The 18712-nt window shown below is 39.4% G+C and overlaps 1 protein-coding gene across 1 annotated transcript; it reads left to right on the forward strand.

Moving 5' to 3' along the window:
* The first annotated feature begins 973 nt into the window (after nt 1-973).
* Nucleotides 974-15757, forward strand: LOC118767037. The gene is made up of 2 exons (XM_036510978.1): nt 974-1445; nt 13568-15757. The coding sequence occupies exons 1-2, from the start codon at nt 987-989 to the stop codon at nt 15518-15520; spliced, it is 2412 nt and encodes an 803-aa protein (XP_036366871.1). The 5' UTR covers nt 974-986; the 3' UTR covers nt 15521-15757.
* Nucleotides 15758-18712: the final 2955 nt, after the last annotated feature.

Below are 18712 nucleotides of genomic sequence, written 5' to 3' on the forward strand. Positions count from 1 at the left end.
TGTAGTGGGTGCTTTTTGTCTACCTTCCTATTTTTTTAAATTTTGTTTTTTGCTAGGTTGACTCTAAGGCCCTTCGATTCTAAACCTTGCTTCCACACCTGAAACTTCTCCAGTTCTGATAGTGACTCAGCAATTAGAGCAAGGTCATCAGCATAGAGGAGCTCCCAGGGGAATCCTGTCTTGAATTCCTCCGTTATTGCCTGGAGGACTATGAGAAATAGGAGGGGGCTGAGGACTGAACCTTGGTGGACCCCAACCTCTACCTAGAATTCTTCACTGTACTTGTTGCCAACCCTCACCTGACTAACAGCGTCCCTGTACATGACTCGTACAGCTCTCACTAACCATTCATCTATCCCTAGTTTCCTCATTGACCACCAGATAAGTGATCGGGGAACCCTGTCAAAGGCTTTCTCCATGTCAACGAAAGCTAGGTATTTCTCCTGCAGCTGTCTCACCAGAAATATGGCATCAGTGGTGCTTTTCCCTGGCACAAAATCAAACTGCATCTCGTCCAAGTTGACTCTCTCCCTAATCAGTTGGGCTATGACCCTCTCCGTAACCTCCATGTGTATATATATATGTGTGTGTGTGTATGTATATATATATATATGTGTGTGTGTGTGTGTATATATATATGTATGTATATGTGTGTTTATATATGTATGTGTGTATATATATATATATATATCATCATCATCATCGTTTAACGTCCGTTTTCCACGCTAGCATAGGTTATATATATATATACGCATACATATTTATGCAAGGTGACTGTTTTGAAGAGACAATGTTAAAACTTAGATAAACAAGTTATCTTTTATTAATTATAACGAGTCCGAGAACTTTTTGATAGCACCTCGTATGTACATAAATGTGTATGTATCTATGCCTCTGTATATCTTGGAATACACTAAATGCTTGTATTGTGCCTTTATATATTTCTAAATACTTTTTCTTCTTTCTCTTCCAGGTGCCCCACTTACATGCTGCTGCTCCCAGCCACTTCCTCAGCCACCCACATGGCCCCACACAGACGCCACTTCCTCTCGCCCCTCTGCCTCTGGATGACACTCATCCTGTGCATTGCACTGCTGATGCAGCCAACCTTTGCACTGGAGGCACAGCACCAACAGCAGCAACCCGCTGATGGCATATTCGACATGGAGAGGGACGTCGGGGCCCCACCACCGGCACCCGTGGCAGCCAGCATGCAGCTGAAACTCAACGACATCCAAAGTTACTTGAAGTCCCTCGACAAAAGCAAAAAGGGAGAGGCAAATCACGCAGCCACCACTACCGCCGCCACTGCATCTACCACCGCCGTTCATTGTGACCCCGTGTCATTAATGTGGGGTATTGGAGATACGACAGCCTACGTAGGACGCTTGTTTACCTATCCCTTACCAAATGATGTGTTCAAAGGAGACATAAAGTCATTCAAGGTATGTACCCCATCTCTTGCACTTTTCATTTCTCTCGTTTTGCATTGCTTTTATATTGATTTCTGCTCCATCCCTTCAACCCCCACTGTTGTCCCTTTTTTTTAACCCTTTCGTATTTGGATTATTCTACCAAATGTGATACTTATTTATTCACATTTTTCTCTCTCTTCTTTACTCTACAATCCCATTTATGCATGATTGTTACCAGCGTCGCCTTACTGGCACCTGTGCCGGTGGCATGTGTAAAAAGATTCGAGCAAGGTAGTTGCCAGTACCACCTGACTGGCCCCTGTGCCAGTGGCACGTAAAAACACCCACTACACTCTCGGAGTGGTTGGTGTTAGGAAGGGCATCCAGCTGTAGAAACTCTGCCAAGTCAAGATTGAAGCCTGGTGCAGCCATTTGGTTCACGAGCCCTCAATCAAATCGTCCAACCCATGCCAGCATAGAAAGCGGACGTTAAACGATGATGATCCCCATTCCTTGCGAGTATCCCCTGGCACTTCACCCTCTCCCGCTCTTGCTACCTCCTACTCCCTTTGGTGGTGTAAGCTTATATCTCCTCCACAGCAACAAACCAGTTTCTGCCCTCATTCTTGATCACTCTCTCTCCAACCATCGCTTGCCCTTACCTCTGCCTAGGTAGCCATGTACCTCCTTTACAAACAGCACACCTATTTCTGCCCTCCTTCTCTCTGGCCAGCTAACCATGTATCTCTTCTATAGCAAGACCTCTCTGTCACACTTTAAACCCAGCGTTTCTCAACCATAAGACCATGCGTTCTCATTATATATCTTATTTTTTATTGTTTTATGTGTTCCAGTCATTTGACTGTGGCCAAGCTGGAGCACCACCTAGATAGATATGACGGGCTTTCAGTTTCTGTCTACCAAATCCACTTGCCCAAGGTGCCATGCAATGTGACTGAACCCGTGGAGTGGAGAGGGGTAGGGGAAAGTGAGGTTCATTAGTAATGTAGCCAGTCCCTCTGTGGAAGTTCCCGCCTCCCCCCAAATCCCTACCCCTGCCCCATGGGAAAGTGCGTGCATGTCTGGATAGGCACAGTCACCCTTCAGTGACAGGGGCCTGCTATGTTGTACGGTAGATAAGTTTGTGTGTCAGCGTAGCCTTGGGGAACATGTAGGAATAGAAAACTTCCACATGTCTCTTGTGAGTGTAACATAATAGCTATAGAGAAGTAATAACAATAATAACAATGGCTGGCGCTGCTCTCTCTCATTCCTTAATAATGATATGAAATGGAAAGAAACAACAATGTCAGTATGAAAATAAACTAAAAAGATGATGATGATGATGCAATGTTTGTGTTTACATCCACATTTGTGTGTGTATGTGTATTCACATGGAGTTTCATCCTATGGCCTGGTGTGTATATGTACTTGATTACTATATATATATATATATATATATATATATATATACCGGAGTAAACACATAAATGTGAAACAAGGTGGAAAAAAGAGTACTCAAATACCAGTGGTAGAGTAATATGCTTTATTTAAATCAGCAGAAAATTCAACAAAACCTGTTACTCTGAGTTTCACGTTGCCGTTCGTCGGACAGTTTTTGCTAGAATAGAACCGATATGTCAATTCTATCCAGACTAGTATAAACGCTACACCTTTAAAAATGGACTTGTTTGATTGGTCCTTTACAAATAACGGTCAAATTTTCGAGCGATAAACGAAAATGAGCTCAAAAAAAATATATATATATATAAAAATTATGAAATTCGAGGAAAAAACCTTACATCAAATCTTTGGTTAAAATACATATTGTCATTAATAAAGGAAATATAATTAATACATGAAAATTGAAAATAAAATGTTAAAATGCATTAAAATATTACACAACAGTACATATTCATATTACACTATACATATATACATCAAAATACACAGATAGATGTGCGCAGACCACATACATATACAGACGTATAAATACAAAGCTAAAATAAACACACAAATGCATGTACACATATGTATACGCAATCTAGCTCGCATGCAAAATCATTGTATCCATATAGACTATGATGTACACATTACATATATATATATATATATATATACACACACACACACTATATATATGTGTATGGTTATACAAGTGTATCTGATACTTTCTGTTAACCGTCGTCAGTCTGGGTATGAATGCAATTACTCTCTCACCCAAATGCTTGTTTTTTATGTCAGATCGTATCTAAAAACAATTTAATATGAAACTGGAGGATTATTTAGTACTTCAGTTGTATGTAATATATATATATAAAGGCGGCGGGTTGGCAGAAGCGTTAGCATGTATTTCGTAGCCGTATTTCGTCTGCTGTTACATTCCGAGTTCCAAATTCCGCCGAGGTGGACTTTGCCTTTCATCCTTTCGGGATAAAATTAAGTACCAGTTATGCACTGGGGTTCGATGTAATCGACTTAATCCGTTTGTCTGTCCTTGTTTGTCCCCTCTGTGTATAGCCCCTGGTGGGTAATAAAGAAAAAAAAAAAATATATATATATATATATATATACATGCGTGTGTGTGTGTATGTAGTTGTGTATAAGTATGTATGTGTATATGTATTTGTATGTATTTATGTATGCATATATGTATGTCTATATGTGTGTGTGTGTGTATTCATGTATGTGTATATATATTTCTCATGCACACAGACTAAGAGGGAATTTAAGATTTTTGGAATATTCATGAAGATATACGGTCTCTTAGTGAATGCATGTGAGTTCTTGAGCAAGGCCCTTCATTCCACCTTGCTTAAGTTTCTCGCAGCCTGTCAGAGAATCAAAAGGGCATCATCTGCTCCTTACTCAATAAGCACCGTTGTCATCAACATTTAAGTTCTTCTTTTCCATGCTGGCATGTGTTGGATAGTTTCATAGGAGGAACTTGCAAGGCCAGGGTCCACAGGAGGTTCCATGTCTGCTTTGGTTTTGGTTTCCACAGCTGGATACCTCCCCCCTCACACTGGGTGCTTTTTACGTGACACCAGCACTCACACTAATGCTTGTCTTACATGGCACTTTGGTTTTAGGATCTCCATTCTGTTGTGGTGGGCAGGTCTTCTTGGGTACAGCAATGTGCCACAAAACCATGGCATTGTTCATTGGTGAAGAAGTTTGCTTCCCTACCACAGTGGTCTCAGGTTCAATTCCACTGTGTGGCACCTTGGCAACTGTCTTTCCCTATAGCCCTGGGCTGACCACCAAAGCCTTGTGAATGGTGGTGAGTACAACACCGATAGTAGTAGTAGTGGTGTTGGTGTTTCAAAGGCCTCCATCTGTGTTACTGTGTCACGCCGGTGCTGTGTGAGAATTACATTAGGGTTACACGTGTCCATGGGATACTCAGCCACTTCTCGCACTTAATTCGGTCGATTGAACAGCTGATTGATAATGATTGTCCGATTCAACTGACGATCAATATCGTACTTGGTTCCTATCGTAGTGGTGTGTGTGTGTGTGCACGTGTATAAAGGTGTGAGGGAGTGTGTTTAAATGTGAGTGAGAGGCTTTGATTGTGTGTGTGCGTGTGAGGTTTTATGATAAAGTGTGTACGTGTGCAATGAAGATAAAAAGCCTCACTGCCACATTGTTACTCCTCTCTCACACTCAAGTGTCATACTCCACTCCACACACTCACACTCACCTCTTTATCCTAACAGCTGACTGACAAAAAAAATCTCTTCTTACCTTGTTTAGCTCAAGATCAGTCCTCATCCAGACAGCCTCATGATCAAAGATGCTCCAGCTGTGACCATCCTGTCTTCTATTCAGTCACATCTTTTATTCAGGCATAGTGTATCTAGGACTACATTATCCAATGTATAGTATTGTAGTTAGTATTAGTGGCTATAGTTCTTGTTTAACCCCAAGTCAGTCCTGATCCAGACAGACCTATGATCAAAGATGTCCCAGCTGTGACCATCCCATCTTTTATTTAGACATAGTGTATCTAGGACTACATTATCTAATGTATAGTATAGTAGTTAGTATTAGTGGCTACATTATCCAATGTATAGTATTGTAGTTAGTATTAGTGGCTATAGTTCTTGTTTAACCCCAAGTCAGTCCTGATCCAGACAGACCTATGATCAAAGATGTTCCAGCTGTGACCATCCCATCTTTTATTCAGACATAGTATATCTAGGACTACATTATCTAATGTATAGTAAAGTAGTTAGTATTAGTGGTTGTTGTACAGCCTTCAGTTTTACACGACATCATTGTAAGATTCAACAAAGGTTTAACTGTTATTTCTAGCAAATCTGATAACCCTAACCCTAGTTACTTTCATTGTTCGGTTGACTGATTACTACAATTTCTATTCCAGCCAAATTTATTATATAATGTCATACATAATTAATGAGTCCATTAGTTAATCAATTAATCCTAATATTTAATGAAGTTGTACCAAATTTATCTGTCTGACCAATGCATGAAACATTGACGGAGGCGGGGGTAGTCACTTGTGTGCTATATAGAGGGAGAGGCTTCCTTGCCACAACATCACTGAACGTCTCGCAGCTTGGAGCAAGGAGGGTACATATATGTGGTCACCCACCTTGCTAAAAATAACAGTTTGCTGTTACCTTCACTGCTGTATGTCACATCACTGGTGCCACAGGCTGACTGGATCACAGCAGGCCTGGATGAAAGCCTCAACTTCTTGTTATTAATTTGTTTCGGATTGCAGTGGTACCTTGTGTTGTTTCTTCCCTCCTGTGAAAGCACGTGGCTTAGTGCTAGGGTATAGGGTTCACGATTGTAAGGTCAGGAGTTCAAATCCTGGCTTCTCAACCACTATGTTGATTTGGGTTCAACCTTACTGCACACCACCTTGGACAAGTGTTTTCTTTTCAAGCCCTGGGCTGACCGTAAGCCTTGTAAGTGGGTTTGGGCATGGGACTCTGGTCATGCTGGGGCACCATTTTCACCCTGGTGCTTGTTCTATTAGATTTTTTTGCTGAACCTCTAAGTTATGAGGATGTAAATACACCAAGGCTGGTTGCCAAACAGTTGTGTGGGACAAACACACACCTGATGGGGTTCTTTCAGTTTCCATCTACCAAATCCACTCAAGACACTTGCCCAAGCTGCCATGCAGTGGGACTGAACCCAGAACCATGTGGTTGGGAAGTAAGCTTCTTACCACACAGCCACATTACTCTTTTAACTCTTTTACTTGTTTCAGTCATTTGACTGCGGCCATGCTGGAGCACCGCCTTTAGTCGAGCAACTTGACCCCAGGACTTATTCTTTGTAAGCCCAGTACTTATTCTATCGGTCTCTTTTTGCCGAACCACTAAGTGACAGGGACGTAAAAGAGACCGATAGAATAAGTACTGGGCTTACAAAGAATAAGTCCCAGGGTCAATTTGTTCAATTAAAGGTGGTGCTCCAGCATGGCCGCAGTCAAATGACTGAAACAAGTAAAACAGTAAAAGAAAAGAAAGAATACACACACACATCCATGTTTAGCCTTTTGAATTTAAGCACTCCCAATATGAACACTGATGTGAATTTAATTTCCAGGCTATGGCCTCTCTATATATCCGTCTGTCCATCAATCTGCCAAGCTATATATACACACACATATATAGATATATATCTCTAGTGTACCTACGTTCGTTATTGTCGTTGTCTTTACATTATAATGTATAATGAAGTTGTAATGCAGGAAAGCAGGGAGGGGTTGGAGGGTAGATGGTGGTGGGGAGAGGTGAGAGTAGAGGATGTATGTAGAAGTTGGTTGATGGGAACTCCATGTAGACAAAACAATATATCTATGGGTGTCTGTATGTATATATATGTATATATATATATATCCTTAAATCCTGAAAAATGTTTTAGCCCGAAGGCCACGGCCATGCTGGGGTACCACCGCTGAATGAGCTACACTAATGTGTGAATCCACCTCTGATACGTGGCACTTGATCAACAAGGGAGTTCAATGCTGCTGCCCGCATCCGTGTCTCCTGTCGTGAGGTAGGTTCATCTAGGACTCCCAACAAGAAGAGATCCAGTTTAGTTTTAAAGAAACCCACATCCACACCATGTAAGTCTCTCAGGCATTTAGGGAGGATGTTAAAGAGCTGTGGTCCTCTGAAACCCAAGCTGTTGCAGTATCTGGACCTGTATTTTGATGGTGATGTTGGAATCCTTGGCACCATGCAGTGGCGCCCCGTTCTGCGGTTGGGGTAACTTTGAATGCCAAAATTTGGGACAAGACCCTCCAGGATTTTCCAGATGTATATCACTGCATATCTCTCCCGCCTCTGCTCTAGGGAGAAGAGGTTTAATATCTTCAGTCTTTCCCAGTAGCTGATATTTTGCATTGAGACGATTTTCTTTGTGTAGCTTCTCTGAATTGCTTCGAGTTCTGCTGTTAGTTTTATATTGTGTGGTGACCACAGTTGGGAACAGTAGTCCAAGCGGCAGAGGACGAATGTTTTCCATAGGACCATCAGTGTCTCCTTCTCTCTTGTTCTGAAAGTTCGGAGAATCCATCCAGCTAGCCGTCTGCATTTTATCACCAGATTAGCAATATGCACTTGGAAAGATGCATCATTGCTCATGTCAATGCCCAGGTCACGCACTGATTTTGACTCAGGGATTGCAATTCTTCCTGGGCCAGTGTATCCAGTCTGCACGTCGTTTACCTTTGTGTGCCAGTAGCGCAGGGCCTGGAACTTACCTGCATTAAACTGCATGTTGTTGTCCTCAGCCCACCTGTATATTGTGTCCAACTCCTGTTGCAGATGCACAATATTTTCAGTGTTTTGTATTGCGTGGGAGAATTTTGTATCATCTGCATAGCTAGCAAGGGTGGTCATCGTAGCAACTGAAGGCATGTCTGAAAGGGCCTCTATGAACATCTATATGTGTGTATATATAGATATATATATATGTGTGTATATATGTGTGTATATATATATATATATATATATATATATATATATATATATATATATATATATAGATCAATAAATGGTGGGGTTGTGTTGACCGCACGTGGAGAAATGATAAGTAAGGAAAAATTTTTTTTTAAATGCAGAATGCTCAAATGAAAGAAAATTTTAATAAAATGAGAAATTGATAAAATATATAAATATATATTTATTCAACCAGTTTTCGTCATTGTATGACTTGTCAAGAATATTTATGTTTTAAAAAGTTTTTTTAAAAATTAGAAAGGGGAAAAAAAGAAAATTGCATTGTTTTTTGCAAAAGAATAATGATAAAAATGTACAAAAATTAAAAAATAAGTACTCCGATACATTGTGAGTTCGTTGTGTATCTGGAGTTTTATGATTGTTCATGAAAAAATTACCTTGAGGTATAAAGATCCAAAGGGATTAAGAGCATGTGTTGTGTGGTTTAATTCAGCATGTTGGCAGGACAGGAAGTAGTAGTAATGCTGAATTAAACCACAGAACACATGCTCTTAATCCCTTTGGATCTTTATACCTCAAGGTAATTTTTTCATGAACAATCATAAAACTCAAGATACACAACGAACTCACAATGTATCGGAGTACTTATTTTTTAATTTTTGTACATTTTTATCATTATTCTTTTGCAAAAAACAATGCAATTTTCTTTTTTTCCCCTTTCTAATTTTTAAAAAAACTTTTTAAAACATAAATATTCTTGACAAGTCATACAATGACGAAAACCGGTTGAATAAATATATATTTATATATTTTATCAATTTCTTATTTTATTAAAATTTTCTTCATTTGAGCATTCTGCATTTTTAAAAAAATTTTTCGTTACTATCTATATATATATATATATATATATATGTGTGTGTGTGTGTGTATATATATATATATATGTGTGTGTGTGCATATATATATATGTATGTGTGTGTATATATATATGTGTGTGTGCATATATATATGTATATATATATATATATGTATATATATATGTGTGTATATATATATGTATATATATATATATATATATATATGTGTGTGTGTGTGTGTGTATATATATATATGTATATACATATATATATATATATATATGTATATATATATATATATGTATGTATATATATGTATGTATATATATATATATATATATATATATATATATGTATGTATATATATATATGTATGTATATATATATGTATGTATATATATATATATATGTATGTATATATATATATATGTGTATATATATATATATATGTATATATAAAGGTGGTGACCTGGCAGAAACGTTAGCACGCCATGCGAAATGCGTAGCCATATTTCATCCGCCGTTACGTTCTGAGTTCAAATTCTGCCGAGGTCGATTTTTGCCTTTCATCCTTTCGGAGTCGATAAATAAAGTACCAGTTACACACTGGGGTCGATGTAATCGACTTAATCCGTTTGTCTGTCCTTGTTTGTCCTCTCTGTGTTTAGCCCCTTGTGGTTAGTAAAGAAATAGGTACTTCATTTATTGACTCCAAAAGAATGAAAGGCGAAGTCGATCTTGGCGGAATTTGAACTCAGAACATAAAGACAGACAATAACACCACTAATCAGCATTTCACCCGGCGTGCTAACGTTTCTGCTAGCTTCCTGCCTTGTGTGTGTGTGTGTGTGTTGTCTACCTTGTGTGTCTACATGTATGCGTTTTAAGGCGGCGAGCTGGCAGAAACGTTAGCACGCAGGGCGAAATGCTTAGCGGTATTTCGTCTGTCGTTACGTTCTGAGTTCAAATTCCGCCAAGGTCGACTTTGCCTTTCATCCTTTCGGGGTCGATAAATTACATACCAATTATGCACTGGGGTTGATGTAATCGACTTAATCCCTTTGTCTGTCCTTGTTTGTCTCCTCTGTGTCTTTAGCCCCTTGTGGGCAGTAAAGAAATATATATGTATGTGTTTGTATGTATGTGCGTGTACGTTGCTTATCTGTGTGTGAATATATATATATATATATGTATGCTGTGTTTGTGTATATGTATATGTGTGTGTGTATGTATGTTGTTTATCTCCTCTGTGTGTGTATGTATGTCTTATGGTTTGTGAGGTTGGTATAGTGTGTGTGTGTGTGTAAAATTTGTGATGGTGGGGTGTGTGTTTATATGTGATTTTTGATATGTGTGTGATCGTTATATGACTCTGTGTGTGTGTGTGTGTGTAAGCTTTCAACATATAATTAAAATGATGCCTGTGGTTAAGTGTTGTCATATATAGGCCTGGGTCAGCTCTAAACAAGGAGGCTTTTTATGATCAAAAGCAATCCAGCTATGACCATCCCATATTTTTCCCACAGCTGGAAAGAGCCAAGACTATATTTGTCTAATGAGAGATACAGTGGTGTGTGATTTGAGGGGAATTTGGTTGCTTTTTCGAGCATGTGATGTGACCACATAAAAGCTCCATTTGGTATTGTGTGTGTGAGTGGAGATGTTGTTTAGCCCCAGGTCAGTCTTGATGTTCCAGCTCTGACCATCCCAACTTTTATTCAAGCCCATCCTTGCCAAGTAGTCCATTCCCAGAATGCTCACCATTGAGCACCCTGGGAGCAAACTTGGTGCAAACTTTTGCACCTTCATGAATAATTCTGTGCACAGGGGCCAATCCCAATCTGTTTGCTTATTGTCTTTATAGACACACAGACGCATGATTGCCAATTTACCCCAGCCATCTCTGGTGTTCTCATGTCTCTTTCTCCCACTCATACCTCTCATTGTCTCTCCCCTCCTCTCTGCCAGTCTGGGGCATTTCATAAGGTTTCCATAGCAAGCTTCCAAATTGTCTTCATGTCCTGAACTTCATTCTGCAAACTTGTCAACTGTGACCAGCCGTGCTTAACAGGGTGCGTCCAAATTGCTGTTACAACCTTCTTCTTCAATCTGGAGTAACAAAAGTTGGCAGGTCAGCTTATTTTATGTATAATAATAATAATAATAATAATAAAGATATACTGAAATTACAATAACATAAGACAGAACAGAAAATTTCATTGCATAGCAAGCCTCTAAATTGTCTTCATTCTGCAAACTGGTCAACCACGACATGTCCAAAACTCCTTCAAAGTAGGATCCCCTGACTTTAATACATTTGTTGTAAGTGCTTCAGCTACTTCGTGAAGACCCCACGGAAGTCCTCCGAAGTGAAACGGTCCAGAACCATGCTCTTTGATGTTTCCAAAGTTCTGCTGTGGCCATCTCCTTCAATCTGGAATAACAAAAGTTGGCTTGTTAGGTGTACGATAATAAGACAGAACACAAAATTTATTCAGCTGTGACATGCAAAAAGAAAAAAAAAAAAAGAGATGTTTAATGGTTTTGCTGTGATTAGCACAAATTGTATTCCATAAAAAGCTTCCAAACCTCACAGCTACATTCTGCAAACTCAGCAACCAAGACAAGCAGTGTTTATAGCAGGATGTTTCCAAATTGCTGTTACAGCTGCCTTCTTCAATCTGGAACAACAAAAGTTGGCAGGTCAGCTTTATTAAATGTACGATAATGAAATTCCAATAATTTAGGACAGTTAGAATGCAAAACTCCATTGTGTGGTGACCTTCCAAATTCTCTTCACATCCTGATTTCATTCTACAAACCAGTCAACTGTAACAAACAGTGTTTTGTAGGATGGGTTCAAAGTGCTCTAATAGCTGTCTCCTTTAACCCTTTCGTTACCAACCCGGCTGAAACCGGCTCTGGCTCTGAGTACAAATTTCTTGTTTCCATAAGTTTTGAATTAAAATCTTCTATCAAACCTCAGTCACAATTTATGTTCCTAACAGTAGCTGAATGATAACTAAGTTATTTTGCTAAATTCTTTGTTATATTTAGAATAATTGAAAGAAACACAGAGCATCTCAAAATAAATACAGTAATGAAAGGGCTAATATGGAACAACAAAAGTTGGCAGGTCAGCTTATTAGATGTATGATAATGAAATACTGAAATTACAATAATTTAGGACAGTTACAAGCAAGCTTCCTACTTGTCTTCACATCACAATTACATTCTACAGATTGGTTAACTGTAACAAAGTGTTTCAGTTGGGTCTGTCAGAAAGTTGTTTCAGCCATCTGGAACAACAAAAGTTGGCAGGTCAGCCTATTAGCTGTGTAGTAAAATGACTAAGGTCAGTTATAAAAGTCCCCAAACTTCTGCAAACTACCATGGGCAGGCATTCTACTATACTTTAGACCTCAAGTGGCCTGAACTATTTACATGAACACCACCCTGTACATAACTCCATGTCCCCCTACATGGCCTTGCTTTTTGCTTTTCGAGCCAAAAAATTAACTAACTAACTAGATCTAATGTATGGTATAGCTGTGATTAATATTACTGGTTATAGTTGTTGTTGTTGTTGTTGCTGATATCTAGATATTTGAGAACAATAAGCAGTCTTAGGTAAAATGCTTAGAAGTATTTTGCCTGTCTCTACGTTCTAAGTTCAAACTCTGCTGAGGTCATCTTTGCCTTTCATCCTTTCAGGTTTGATAAATTTAAGTACCAGTGAAACACTGGGGTCGATGTGATCAATCAGTCCCCTCTCCCAAAATTTCAGGCCTTGTGCCTACAGTAGAAAGGATTACTCTTTTACTCTTTTACTTGTTTCAGTCATTTGACTGCGGCCATGCTGGAGCACCGCCTTTAGTCGAGCAAATCGACCCCGGGACTTATTCTTTGTAAGCCCAGTACTTATTCTATCGGTCTCTTTTGCTGAACCGCGAAGTGACGGCGACGTAAACACACCAGCATCGGTTGTCAAGCAATGCTAGGGGGACAAACACATAAACGCATATATACGACGGGCTTCTTTCAGTTTCCGTCTACCAAATCCACTCACAAGGCATTGGTCGGCCCGAGGCTATAGCAGAAGACACTTGCCCAAGATGCCACGCAGTGGGACTGAACCCAGAACCATGTGGTTGGTTAGCAAGCTACTTACCACACAGCCACTCCTGTGCCTATAGTTATTATTATTTTTATTTTTAAGCTGTATCTGCATCTATAGTTTGTTATTGGTGTTTTTTGTTTTAATTTTTGCTTTTAAATGATTTCTTTTTGTCCTTCATCAGCTAAAATATCTAATCATTCCTCCTTTTTCTATTCTTTCCAGGTAATGGAGGCTGGCAAGACGACCCTACCCAAGTGGTTGTATTTCGACGTTGAGACTCGTACCTTCTCTGGAGTCCCGAAACCAGCAGACATCGCCCAGTATTACATCGAGGTTGTGGCGCAGGCTGAGGACCAAGGAGCTGTTAGTCAGTTCGCCAAAGATGTCTTCTCGATTCATGTGACCAAAGAAAGCTCGAAACCCGCCACAATGGCGGCAGCAGCAACAGCAATCAGTGGTTCATCATCAAAGAAGAACAGCAAAGGTTCAAATTTTCCACCAGTCATCCGATGCATGACCCAGGAGCCAGAGACTGCATTTACGCTAATTGTTGATGCAGACCTTGATCAACTTCCTCCCCACGGCATTGTGGGACTGTTAAAGAAACTGGAGCACAATCTGGAGCTTGTGTCTGAGATGTTTAAGGTCGGTCCTGCCACCACTGGCAACAGGCCCATCCCTCCTGTCCATGCAGTCACCCCAGACACATCGTCCTCATCTACCCTTGTATCAGGGCCCGGTGACACAAAAATCGCAAAACACCCCGGGGTGCTTGTCACATGGCTGGTTGGTTGTGGCCGAGTGGAGCTGCAGCACATGAACGTTCTACAGAGGGTGGAATCAATTTCAGCAAATGGCACCTTGTCCGGGCTCCTCGGTCATGGAGTTGTAGGGTGGCATGTGACAAACAGACAAGTAACCCTGCCTGAGAAGAGGGTAAGGCGTGCAGCCATCATGGCCACACCGGCTGTCACTGACATTGCACCGACGCGCACCCACCTGCATTCACACAAGACCCACCACCGACATACAGATGGAATGGCCATCAGCATGCCCGAATATTGCAGTCGCGCAAGAAAGCTAAAACCACGAATAGCACACAGGATTCCTGTACAGGAATTCGAGGCCGGGAAGCGAGCCTACTTCTCTGTGCCATCTGACACGTTCATTGACTGCAAGGATCCCAGCGACCGCTTGACGCTGGCATTTTTCCTTAAGCAACTCCCTCCCAACATTTGGCTGCAGCGAGACCCGGCCAATAACAAGAGTATAATTGGGCTGCCAATGGAAAGCAATGTGGGCATCCTCAACGTGACAGTGGTGGCGATAAACAGTGATGGAATGTTCAACAACATGGACTTCCTCGTGAAGGTTCTGAAGAACAAGAACCTCAAGAGCAACAAGGTAACCCACAAGATCAAGATGAAGTTCAGTATGGAGTACAAGAAGTTCATGTCAAACCTCGACTCGAGGCTCGATCTCATTGACAAGATCGGCAAATTGTACGGAGACGCAGATGCGAGCAGCGTCACAGTGCTCGAAATAACAGAGGGGTCCGTGGAGGTGTCGTGGACAAACAACACTCTCGTCGGCACAAAATGCCCCGATGATGCTACCAAAGCCCTTTTTGAACGCCTAGTTGATGACAAAAAGCGGGTGAAACGTTCAGCAAGGAAAGCAATGAAACCTTTCAAGCTGCAATCGGCCCAAATAATCCCGATGGGAGCTTGTGCTGGGGTCTATATCAACCCAATGCCGAGCACCACAATGGTAGCATCAACAACACCAGAACTCAATATCAACCCAATGCCGAGCACCACAATGGCAGCAGCAACAACACCAGAACTCAATATCAACCCAATGCCGAGCACCACAATGGTAGCATCAACAACACCAGAACTCAATATCAACCCAATGCCGAGTACCACAATGGCAGCAACAACAACACCAGAACTCAAGAAACCACAGTCTGATGATGAGAACGATATTCCTATTTCAACCATTGTCCTTGATATCACCATCGTGTCCATATTGCTTCTGGCCCTGCTCATTACTTGCATCCGTTACCGAAAGAATCGGAGAGGAATGATGTCGCTCTCGTCTGCCGGCGAGGGCACCCAGTCGACCCCGACCCAGACCGAAGAAGAGGTGGGCCTTGCAGCGACGGTGGAGTAAACGAACCCATACTCGGCTCGCAACCGTATGAGCCACCACCTCCTGTCACTGCGTCGCAGGGCAAGAAACAGCCGCGCCCCCACGTGCAACCCCCCTAAAGATCACCTCCTCCATATGTGCCTCCATAAGTTCATTGCTGAAGTGTAATTATATATATAACTGTATGTATATATATATGTATGTATACTTATACATATATAACGTATGTGTGTGTGTGTATATATTATATACACTTGTGTTCTATTCACTCTATATTTATTTATATACATGAATATATATGTATATATATATTTATATATATATCACAAATATATATTATATGTATATATATATACACACACACATATACATATGTATATACATACATATATCACACATTTGTAATATGCGTGTGTATACACGCATATTTACACACTAAACACGCATACATTATGTATATATATATATGTGTGTGTGTGTGTGTGTGTGTGTTTTATGTAAAGCTCTACCACTGTTCAATCAACCAAAAATACAAACTAATAAACCAAACAAAGGCCCTTTGCCCTGTCCTCCTGCTCCAGAGGCCCCTACCCAATGCTCTCCCCCCTTCTTTATAAAAACAACAAAAAAAAACATTGACAAAAACAAACAAAAAACATTGACAAAAAATCAAAGCAAAAAAATGAACAATAACATCAACATTTTAGAAATGTAACAGTTTATACAATTATACAAGATACACATGTATATATATACACACAAACACACATCTACATGTATATATATATCTATATATATATATCTTATGTGATGTATATATATATATATATATATATATATACACACACACACCTGTGTACATGACTATAAATGTGTGTTGTGTGTGTGTATAGAAGGATATTTGTATATACATGAGAACTTTTATGCGTAATATATACATGTGAATATATAGACATATGCAAATATATGTGTGAGTGTTTGTACATATATATATATGTGTATGTATATATATATATATATATATATATATATATATGATGTGCCTAATCATTTGATTAGAAAACTTACAGTTCAAAAACAGTAAAGAACTCAATACTATTTTAAAGTGTCTACTGTCTGTATATATATATGTGTGTGTCTGTGTTTGTCCTCCTAGCATTGCTTGACAACCGATGCTGGTGTGTTTACATGCCCGTCACTTAGTGGTTCGGCAAAAGAGACCGATAGGATAAGTACTGGGCTTACAAAGAATAAGTCCCGGGGTCAATTTGCTCGACTAAAGGCGGTGCTCCAGCATGGCCGCAGTCAAATGACCGAAACAATTAAAAGAGTAAAGAGTAAATTGAGCTCAAAATTAGCATGGAATCAGCATATTCTGAATTTTGTTTATTCCCTCTCTCTGTTTTAATGTATAGAGAGGGAGGTCCAAGTTTTACCTAGTGGATATTCTTGTACATGTAAATTTCATTTTTCTTTGAAGAATATTGGCCAAATTTCACCAATAAAAATCATATTATGCAATGGATTTTATTTTGTAGACTATTAAAGTCCGATGTGATGTTTTTTTTCTCCCCAATTTTAAATATAGTCAGATAATCTGTAGTAGTGTTTATATTTTCACAAGTAGGTCTGATTTGTTTGGGGTTTTTCTCTCACACCTACAAACAAGTTTGCTGCAAGTTACAGATGTTTTTAATGCTAAAAACAAGAAATTAGCTTTCACATTTTGTTTTTTTTTAATCTAAGTCTACATGCAATTTTGAGAAAAGTAGTAGGTGGTTGTGGGATGTGCTAGGAACAACAGCTAAATCTCCCTTTAATCACATCCTTTCGTTTGAAAATATTTTCAATCCTCCCCCCACCCCACAAGTCTTCTCCCATTGTTTTTAAAGGCTTAGTTTTAAAAAAAGCCAAAATTGGTCCAGGAAGGTGAAGGGGGAGATCATAAATTTTCAAAAGTTTTTTTCATAAAAAGCTTCCCACCATTATTTCCAAGGTTGTGATGAAAAAAAAAAGGAAAAATCCTCATCAAAATGGAGAAAATCCAACTTATGTGGGCATCCTGATCCAAAACTCTACTGTTTATAGCCATTTTTAATTGTCCATTAAAATTTAATTGAAGTAGTATCATGTTCCAAAATCTCGGGATTCATTTAGTTCTATACCTACCACAAATGTGCCCCTTCTGGATTGAACTTTGGGATTTAATAAGGTCTGAAAACCTCATGAAATCAGCTGGTTGTTACATGCAAAAAAATAGGCTTTACGTAAATATTTTTAAAAACTGCTGAAACAAAAATTTCATTATCAAGAACTAGCAAATAAAAAGAAAAAAGGCAACTGCTATGCCATGGACACTATTAATTTGTATATGATTATCACCTCAGTTTCAAAGATATGACATTACAAATATGGCTAATTATTCATTTAGACTTAATTGGGCAAGATTTCAACCAATTTGACATATTTCCTCAAATATTCATCTAAATTTCACAAATGTTTCTTTGGATGTTCTCCAAAGAAAGGTACGGTGGAAGTTAGATTTACATATTTTCAAAAATTCATAGTGATGCCTACTACAAAAGTTAGGAAACAATTTTGTTAAAGCAAGTCAAAGCACAATAATACAAATATAAAAGCAGGACTCACATTTTTATAGCAGTATCCATTCTACCTAAATTTTCTTTGGGATAATCTGTCAATTTACTTCCATCAGCATCTCCAAGTCCAACATTATGTCCCTGTCTCGCCATCATGTTTTCTGTTGATGGTGAAGAGACCATCATGGAGGGTGATGACACCAACATTTTATTTGATAAAGCCACATCTTCTGGTGACATACGTGAGTCTTTTGGATAGAACAATTCATTGGAGATAGAATCCACTATTCCATTTTGATTCAGTACCTGACTTTCTAAAGAGCGTGACAACATCTTATCATAGGATCCAACAAAAGCATCTTTATATATTAAATTGTCATTCTGGTTTGACCCCTTTCCTGACGAATCTTGATTTTCATATTTAATCATCTGAGGATCAATAAGGCTAGATGTGAGTGAATATTGCTTAGCATTCGGTAAAAGAGCTTTATTTGACTCTTCATCAAGGTCCATCATTTTCTGATTATGGTTATCTGATGGCAGAGAGTGTCTTCTGTCTATAAGTGTTTCATAATTAGGCCGGTTAGTCAATACTTGATGGTTGTCACTGTTA

This window comes from Octopus sinensis, linkage group LG18, assembly GCF_006345805.1.
Source record: "Octopus sinensis linkage group LG18, ASM634580v1, whole genome shotgun sequence".
Lineage (NCBI taxonomy): Eukaryota > Metazoa > Mollusca > Cephalopoda > Octopoda > Octopodidae > Octopus > Octopus sinensis.

Bases quoted from the DNA above. Each gene is read 5' to 3' on its own strand.
- LOC118767037 (XM_036510978.1), top strand. From the start codon at position 987: ATGCTGCTGCTCCCAGCCACTTCCTCAGCCACCCACATGGCCCCACAC. The intron at 1,446-13,567 runs GTATGTACCCCA...TATTCTTTCCAG, and splicing joins GAGACATAAAGTCATTCAAG to GTAATGGAGGCTGGCAAGAC.